The 9,794-nt window shown below is 45.7% G+C and overlaps 1 protein-coding gene across 1 annotated transcript in view; it reads right to left on the bottom strand.

Annotated features, from left to right (window-relative positions):
- Positions 1-106: 106 nt before the first annotated feature.
- The window catches only part of nell2a (neural EGFL like 2a), a 44,072-nt gene continuing 34,384 nt past the window's right edge, over positions 107-9,794 (bottom strand). The window contains exons 16-20 of the mRNA XM_049722866.2: positions 4,465-4,605; positions 3,528-3,721; positions 2,632-2,808; positions 845-1,069; positions 107-745 (exon numbers count right to left, since the gene is read on the bottom strand). Coding sequence (XP_049578823.1) covers positions 704-745; positions 845-1,069; positions 2,632-2,808; positions 3,528-3,721; positions 4,465-4,605 — 779 coding nt within the window. The 3' untranslated portion in view covers positions 107-703. The remainder of the gene's footprint in view (positions 746-844; positions 1,070-2,631; positions 2,809-3,527; positions 3,722-4,464; positions 4,606-9,794) is intronic.

Raw genomic sequence — 9,794 nt, 5'->3', positions numbered from 1 at the left:
TTTAAGATGTGGTCAATTTTAGGGTGGCGTTTATGAGAGAAAAAAAATCTGAGCAATTTTTAATAAAGAAAATGTAAAGAAGGCACAAATGAGAGAAAAAAAAGCATGAAAGTTAAATGTACTTTATTTCACTATGACACAAGAACAAGCTGGGAAATAAAAAAAAAGAAAAACTAACAAACGTAAATGACTAAAAGAGAAGTGCAATAAAAGCTACAAAACAGCACAAAATACAGACAACTGGTAAAGTGGCAAAAAAAATTTTGCTAAGGGGCCTCTAAGGAATCATCGTCATCATCATCATTTTAGCACTTCAGAAATTTGCAAAAAGAAAATCTTTTGGACATCAAGCACAATCATGCCAGTTAATATTGATATTTTACAAGGTTCAAGTGGATGCTCAAACAAAGTGAAGGCCTTCATCATCATCATCATGTTAGCTATCATAAACGTTTCGTAAAAAGACAAGTGTTAGTTTTTTCATTTTGATTTTTTTTTTTTCTTAATGAACGCACCAATCCTGCTGGCATTGACAATGAAACAATAACAATAAATTTCCGTCCTAAACAAGCCTGACGAGATCAGTGAGGAGACATTCAAGTGGGGGGGGGGGTTGTGATATTTTTTTCCCTTTTTTTTTTCTTCCCCTTTAACTTTCTTGTATTTTACATGGAGAACGCTGTACAGGTGCCTTTGCCAGCCACTAAAGGCACATGGGGTCCACTGAGCAACAGATGTGTCCGTTCTGTTAACACAAAGACAACAAAACGCTGGTCAGACACAGAAAAATCCAACTTGCTGACTCAGCAAAAAAAAAAAGTTTCATCTTGGGTGTGTCCGTTACCTTGCATTGACACAGGGTGCACTCGGTGCCGTGCTTGACCCAAGAGGAGCCGCTGAAGCGCGGGACGCCGTGCTCGTCGGCACAGGTCTTGGTGATGTCGTTGCGGATGGTGTCCGCCTGGCAGGGGTCGCTCACGCAGCGAGGGCAGCACTCGCCTTCGGCCACCGCCGTGAACTCGCAGTCCACGGGCGGGCACGGCAAAGGCCAGCAGTCCACCTGCCCCTGCTACGCAACACAGACCATTTTTAAAAAGCTAACGTCGCCGATGAATCATGCGGAGTGATCGCGGTAAACAACAACGTTGGTAGAAAGTGTCTTTGGCGAATCGCCGTTGAGTCAAGTCGCATATTTCCCGGGAACGAGTGTCTTCAAAGCCGACGCTTCGTGCCAGGCTGCGGAATGCGTCTCCCCAATGTCATGAACCATCAAGCTCTCTTTTCAAGCCGGCACAGCTGCAGGTGGCAGATAGACACGGCGGGATGCGTTTTGATGATCTGGCCATTTCTAGAAATTGACAGTCGCCAGCAGTTCGCTTCTTGGTAAAGACGAGCACAGTCTTGGACCTTTTACATGATGACATGTCCTTATGCAGATGTGCGGAGGCTGTGCCGCCCCGCTGAGGCCGGAGCGGCACCCCCCCCCCCCGTCCATTTCACGCATCATCATCGCCACTGGAGCTAGCGCTCTGTGTGCTTTAGCGGCGAGCAGCCTGCGTGTTACCTCCCGCCGCCGTCAACACGCACACTGAGCGCAGCACGCTTGGCCTTGACCTTTTCAGATTGTTTGTAAACAAGAGACGGAAAACAATTTCCATGCAGCCTTTAAAGGTAGGCATGTGACTTTTTCAAGATCTCATTTTAAAATACGGCGTCCCTAATGAAAAGTCCAGTCAGCCATAGAATAAAAATAAGCCGATTTGTGCGTCACTCAACAGACGGCGTGAGACACCAAAGGTGGGAGAGACGCAGCAGCACGTAAAGCGTGACATTGCCACTCACGCGCTTATCGGGAGTCTCTCACGAGTCCGCCTACGTGCTACGCCGACGACGTCGAGAGAAAAAAAGGGAAACAGCGGACGCTTGACCCGTGAAAGGAGTCAAGCGGTGATCTGAGTTTGGACCCACGGCACACAAACACACAAGCTTGATGAACACAAATCTTCGCCCCTCCCACACAGAATCGTCTGCAATCGTGTCAGGCCCGTTAAATCAAACGACCGTGCGAAAAGGTCTTTCGGAATCCTCCTACATCTTCAATTCCTCCTCTTCATTTTTTTCCCCCATGGCCGGCTGGTCCCCTCGCCAAAACTAGAAACTCTTACGCCTCCGCCGGTGTTTCTATGGCGACCGCAGTGCTGTCAAGTGTTGCGATACGATTTTGTTTTATGTTGTAAACAACTCCAAAATCATGTGAAGCGAGAGATGTTTTCAGTGACAAATGTAGGCATCAGCATGTCGGGAATCCCCCTCACGGGACCCCTTGACTAGCTCCTCTCGACTGGCGGCGAGCCAGGACACGGCTCGCTACCTCAGTAGACACTGCAGTGACATGTCGGGATTCAGGAACCCCCCTTAACGGCCCCCCCTGCTATCAGGCCGATTAGCTAATTTAGTTGTGATTTTTGTTTTGCCTGGAGTGCACCTAGGGGGGGTTTACAAACATCCCTGAATGCAAACATCTGCGCTAGCAGTGAGCTGCTGACATGATGACGAAATGACGATAATAAAAAAATAATAATAGAGTAAACCAGAGTAACTTTTGTGCAATGCATCGTGTCGTACGCTTACCAGGCACTGGCACTGTTGGCAGTTCTCCACCCAGGTGTCGCCGCTGCCGTAGGTCAGCGCTCCGTTCTGGTGCAGACACTGGCTGCTCAAGCGCGGGTCGCACTCGGGGCAACAGAAGAGGTCAGCGCTGGGGTTGTCGCAGTCGCACACCATCCTGCGACACATCACCTGGCCGGCCTGTCCCCAAAGAAAAAGGTTAGATCGTCAACCTGGCATCAGTTCATCTTTTGGATCTCCAGCCGCGCCCGTCTTGCAAATGATTACTTGTTTACGCCGAGCGCTGGGCTCGACTAATTTTGACGGGCGGCCATTCCATCTCTCCAATCAATTAATACGAGGCATTCCATTAGGGAGCCACTCTTGCCCCGTTCTTTTGTCATCAAATAAATAATTTGCTGCTTGCTCATTCGCTACCGACGCTAATCTGCCATAATCGCATTCCGCTCTCACCAGGCATGGCATTAGTGACTCACGACATCGTATATATTTTTCAGCGAATACAAGATTGTCTCTAAATTAAAGCGAGATGATGTGTGACATTTTGCGAAGAAAGATCACCGTTGTCAATTCCGTGCGTCGTAAAGATGGCCGTCCTCTCTTGCCCGCACACAAAGAGACGATTAGTTGCAACCTTGCCGCACGATTCGCAAACGTCGTACTTTTTTTGCGCCGGTGCTTATTGTTTCAAATGTCACTGATTGTTTCAGCGGGAAGGACGAAAAAGAGGACATTACAAGTTGGCATTTGCTGCTGATTGGCCCGTCAGGGGACACAAAGAGAAAGAGAGAGAGGAACGTTTCTCCTTCAGCGCTTTGGCAGACGTACAAGAAAAGACTTGAAACATCAGCATCATCGTTCCCCCCCCCCCTTAAGTATAAACGGAAGACTCGGGTCACCTGGCAGGAGCAGACAGAGCAGCGGTCGTTGTCCAGCACCCAAATCTGCCCGCTGTGCTTGACCTTGTTGTCGTGGACGCAGTCGCCGGTGCAGTTGTGGCCGTGCGGGCAGCGGCAGTCGTAGCCTCCGTCCAGGTTGAAGCAAACCGTGTCATTGGCGCACGTGTTACGCCCCGTCTTGCATTCGTTGATATCTGCTCGAACACATATTGATCATCAACCACCATCTGAATTTTGCGTCACGGGCCTCGTCGTAGTTATAGTTTCCGACGTCTTCTATGTACAGTATAGGCTACGAAACTGATGAATAACTAGATTGAATTGAGAGACTAGTAAAAGCTGTTCAAATATTTTAAAAAAGACGAATGGTAATAAAAATTGTAAGTAATATCTCTGTTTTTTTTCAACGTGAAGACAATTTGAAATTTTAGTAACGCAAGATTTGTCTTCGCGGCCACATAAAATGATATGGCGGGCCATATCTGCCCCCCCGGGCCTTGAGTTTGACACCTATGCTGTACGGTGAGGCTGAAAATTGTCGCCAGTTTTCATTTAGCGCTTGAGCCAAATGGAAGCTTGTTTTTTTTTCTTCTTCTGACGTGTTCCCCCTCGCCCACCCCGTGAACTCAAAGTGACAGAGGCGGGATGGGGTCAACGGGCGACGAGGCGCCAGCTCTGTTGTTACATCGGAACGCTTGCGTGTTCCTCAGCAACAGCGGGCTGCCTCTTGACAGCCAACACATCTTTAGATAGACATTTTGGAAAAGGAGCGTTCCGGGTGAATTATTTCAAAAAAAACATTTGGAGCATTTGCAGGTATTGTATATGCAAGTGAAAATAATTTTCATTTTTTTTTTCTCTCGAAACGATATCTGGCCTCGAATGACGATAAAGGAGACACATTTGTCGCACGTGTGATATCGTCTTTGCGACTCACCGACGCACGACTCTCCGTTGGCGGAAAACAAGCCGTTGTCATGGTAGCCGTCGCGGCACTCGCAGTGGTACCAGCCGGGCAAGTTGACACAAGTGGATTTACTATCACACTCCACAAAGCCGTCCGCACACTCGTCGATATCTGAGGAGGAAGAGTTCAAGAAACAAGATGTATTCGAGGCCGGCGGGCATCCTTCGAGCCGTTCATAATTTGATGTCTGGCTTTTGAATGAATTTCATCATATTGATTAAAGCGCAGCTGCATTGTTGTGAAAGAAGGACGGGGCGCGTCGATAGGAGATGGCAGCTAATGAATCCAACGCTGCGTGAGGCCGCCCGGGAAAGCAAAGCAAAAATATAAAAAACATGAGTACAGTGAAAAGAAAGGCAACTCAAAAGTTTATGTGTGATGTCCGTTATAAATGAAACGGAGCTGCTAGTGAATCAAAAAAGATGTGAGGAGATAAAAATAAAAATGAGCTCAAGATAAATGGATTTGAACCACAAATATAACCAATACGATGTTACCGGGATGTTGTAAAGGGAATAAAAAGAAATATTTTTGGGGGGGAGGGTTAATTTTTCTTCCCAGAAAGAAAGTTTTTCAACAACTTTTTAATAAAAGTCTAAAAAAAAACTAAAATATAAGTCAGACTGTTTTAACTGTCATACAAGTTTTAAAATAAGTCAACCATTCAAACTCATATGAACAAAATAGTTAAGATTCTGAAATCAATAGAAATGTTTTTTGTCATTTGGGGGAAACAAATGAGCGCAGCGATCAATTCGTTTCATTAGAAGGAAACAAAAAACACAAAAGCAGGTTTTAGAACAAGCAGAAATGTTATTCGAACAAAAGACCGACATCATTAAAACATCTTGGTTGGGCTTGAACGCGGACAAAGAACTCGCGCGACAGAAAGACGGCAGCTAAATACAAACCAACTGACGAGGAGCACCTGGACAAAAGTTTGGAGGGAGCTGATTGGCTAACACCAGGGACCAGGTAAACTAACACAGGTGGGTCTGACATTCACCAAAGTGACTTCTAGAATCAAGCATTTGGTTTTTAAAAGTGGAGTTTGCAATTAAAAAAAAAAAAAAACTTATCAGCAGTTGAGCATCAAATTCGATATTGAAAAAAAAACAAGCGCCCGAAGAAAAACAACCAATCATGTATCGACTGCATGACTTCCACAAAGATATCCGTATCGATTTTATTTTCCAATCGCAAAATTCGCCGAAATTAATTGACTCACTTTCATCATTAACTTCAACCAACATCAACGAGGATGAAAATAGAGCAGCGTCCTGCCGTTTCTCCACAAGGTAAAAATAAATATCGAGCGACATCGGCGACATTTAATTAAACTAAAGGGCCAGGCCCACGTGAGCTTGGAATCGGGGGGGGGGGCAAAGCCAACAGGCTCAGACTTGAGCGGAGATTAAATGCGTCTGCACGGCTGGCTTTAATATTTTTCTTCGCCATGCACGATGCCCCCTCCCCTCATTATAAAAATGGCACTGTGTGGCATGTGACCTTCTCGGCAACGGGCTGCCCCGCCTCCCCGCCGAGGTCCCCCGCCGCCCGGCCACTAATGGGATTAAGATCTATTGGCTAATGAGCTCTCAGCCTTTTAATAGAATTTCCGCAGCGGATTAAGTGTTGATCAAATGCGCCGCAGATTAGGGCCTTATCTATTTCAAAGTTAGCCTTTTTTTTTTTTGGAAATGAGGTAGGGGGCCGGAAATCTATTTATTTCAAATGAATACAAATTCTGCTCGAGAAAAATCCAAATCCGCAGGTGCATTACCTCATCCTTGGCTATTTATAGCCCGTGTTTAAAAATATGCCAATGGTATTATTTTCAGCCCGTCACGAGGTGAGACCTGCGACAAACGAATCGTCGTTTTTTTTTTTTTCTTTCCCCTTTCATCCGTGCGAGGCTCGTCGGTTACAATTATCACGTCGGCCCGTGTTTTCGGGACCTTGCACGGGCAGCTGCGACGGATGCCGGCTTGCATTATTTAAACTTGTTTATGTCTTGGTGACCCTTCAAAGAAAAACAAGGTTATGAAAATGGAGTAAGGACGAGGTCACGGCGAGGTAGACGGATGACGGCTCGCCGTGGTTGTCCGTCTTGCGGTTACGGCGAGTGGCAAGCCTGGAAACAAGCGTTCCATTACGGCGGCTTCTCCCGAGATAAAGCCAAAGTGCCCGACGGCCGCTCGTTTGTCTTTGCTTCCACTTTCTGGCATGTTTCCGCTTTACTGCAACTGTCTGTCATTGTCACGCTGAAAGCGAAAAAACAGTCGTCACCTTTGCTGAACTCTGCACTTTTCCTTAAGGATTTAAAACAACAAAGAGTCATTTGGAGTTTTATTGCTCTCTACCCGTTTCTCATTATCTGGCCCTTTCATCGTCCTGGCCGAACCGCTTCGCTTTGTCGTTCTTTTCTCTTCCTGGGGAAGTTAAAGATTTCCCTTCTTGTTTTCTCCGTGCTTTGACTGGCAGATTGCGCAGCAGGTTGAGATTCGGCCGCACGGCAACGTTCTGTGCAGAACTCATTACTGCTGCCGCACGCTGACATCTCCCCGAGTGATTTCCATTGCTACAGACGAACACCTGATAATACCGATAAGACCCCGCGGAACATTTTCCTGCGGCTTCTGACTTGGATTTGATTACAAGTCAGCTCTCCCTTCAAACTGATAGCCAAGTCACTGATAATGAGTACACACGTTTATTTGGCGTTAACTCTAATTGGCAAAAAAAACCCGAGTGATTGGCAACAACCTTTTAAAAAATATATAGAATTGCAGATATTAACAGTTAAATACACCAGCGACTATTATACAAAGATCTGAATCTCAGTTTAAGATGCATCATTTTAACAATACTTCCTTGATACCAATTACTACTTTCCTAACAGCCATGCACTTGGCACACCATTGAGAGCACAAACCCTTATGAAGGATTAAGCATCTATTTGTCAAATACCGTATTTTTCGGATTATAAGACACATTAAGGGAAACAAACCAGCGCAGCAAATAAGTCAAACTTGAACACGAACTTGATCATAAGGTGCACGGTCGGATTTAAGGACACGCCTTATAGTTAAAAAAAAAACAAAACGGTATAACTTTCTTTTTACCTGGAACTCACCGTGCTGGTGCTCGACTCCGAGAATGTCTGGCTGTGTTTTGGAGGTACAGCAGGAGCAGGTTGCTCGGGGCTAAGCGACAGCTCCCGCCATTAGCGACATCTAATTAACACACGCTAATTAGGAGTGACGGATGGATTCCTTTGTAACGCCCTTGCTAAATAAATAATGAATACATAATTATTGAGCTTAAACAAGCCACTTGAGCTTAAGCAAGTCCCCACAAGACCTTGAAGGGGAGGCAGAGAGCGTTGAAATATTCACAAGCTCGGCGTCAGGTGGGAGGTGGCAGCTGTGACGCTTTCAACGGGTGCCGTACGTGAAATGAAAAAGGGATGCGCGTCGTATTCCCGTCTGACAAAGTCGCACTTGTAACCTCCGTGTCGCTTTGGGACTTGGAACTCGAATGCGAATGACGTTTTGTGGAACGACGTTAAAATGAACTGAAGCTAAAATATGAACGTAAAAATGATGTAACATCCAGCAACTATAATAAAAATGTGATATATATATATAAATCTATATAATAGGAAATAGTAAATATCCAGCAATAATAATAAAAAATCTATCTAGCTAGCTAGCTAGCTAGCTAAATAGTTATATAGTTAGCTAGCTAGCTAGCTATATATTATCCATCCATCCATTTTCTATACCGCTTAATAAACATAAATATATCTAATTCTGTCTGGTCTCAACCCTGAAAAAGCTCCAAGAGTGAGAAGGAGGCGCACGTACGTCTCGGACCGTAAACGCCATTTACAGCTCTGTTAGCCTCCCCTTTCAAAAGCTAACAAATTGTACACGTTCAAAGCCGCTGATCAAAACTGTCTGTGGCGTGGCGCGACAAGATGAAAGATGCTCGACCGTTGTCTGTGATCTCATGCTACGTTTTCTGAGAGGCCCGCGAGGGACAGCGCTTGTTATTAGTTACAAGAGCTACAAGTGTACCGTCTCAAAATCACCTTCAAAGTACATGGCTCGTAAAACACCGAAGCAGACTTCAAGTTTTTTACGAGCTCCTCCAGCCCACTTTTCTTAATGAGGCGGACCAAAATGCTTCACCGCATTAGAAACCATTACGGACCGGCCCACCGGCGTAAAAACGCCGTCATTGGAAAAAAGTGCTGATTTAGGATCTCATTATTAGACAGATCACAACACTGATGCAGACAAAACGCTTTTACGACTTCGATGTTTCGTCAAACTTATTTACGATACTTTTCGAGCACTCGACTTATATAAACACAACATATATAAATAATTAAAATTGCTTTGTCGATTTGAAGTCGATTAATCGTCCCGCCCTATTCCACTCTTACAGTCTTCAGTGGATCTAAAGACGGACTACTCAAAAGAAAACTCACCAAAGTATGTTGTCAGTGGTTGATACAACAAAATAAAAATGTCAATTTCACTCCCCAAAATAGCGACAAAAAGCAAAAGTGGTCTCCTAATTCTTTCCAGAGTGGTCCATTAACATCAAGAGGACACGGCGCCGCGTTGCCACACTGACTGGGCAGCCGTGTTTGGGGGCACGCGCGACATGGCGGCTCCCTGCGTACATTTAGATCCATAACTCAAGTGTATGTGTGTGTGTGTGTGTGAGTGTGTGCCCTCCTCCGCTGCATGGTGCATAATTCATGAGGTATCACACTTCTCCTAGCTAGCGTCTTGTCTGTCAGCAGCACACACATACGCACACGATAATGACGAGTCACACAAACCGTCACAATTCAAACCCACCAGCACCCTTACGCGTAATTACACAAACAAAACACAAAGGAGAACCAATCCAAAATGGCGACTGCTACAAGGCGATACATATATTTTAGTCTTTTTTTTTTTTATGACGGGCCGTCAGTCTGCAGCGGGACGAGTCTCAGGGGAGACTTCTAAAAGCTGCCAGGCTTCTGAGAATAAAGACGACCGAAGGGTTGGGCTTATGCTCTGAGTGAAAGCATTTCCATGTTCATCCACCCGAAGCCACCCTTGGTCCCGCAGTCGGCGCCCACACGTGTGGGTGGAGGAAACCGGCATCATCCCCCGACCCGTCACTCTGCGCAATTCCCATTCTGTCACATCAGGAACATCTCCGTCTCCTACTTTCCACTAACCCTAAGCCTAACTTGTCTTTGGCTCGACAAGGAACAGAGAAGCCGGTATCGA

The sequence above is a fragment of the Syngnathus scovelli genome, chromosome 6 (genome assembly GCF_024217435.2).
Source record: "Syngnathus scovelli strain Florida chromosome 6, RoL_Ssco_1.2, whole genome shotgun sequence".
Taxonomy (NCBI): Eukaryota; Metazoa; Chordata; class Actinopteri; order Syngnathiformes; family Syngnathidae; genus Syngnathus; species Syngnathus scovelli.
This window is presented reverse-complemented; position numbering and strand designations above follow the sequence as displayed.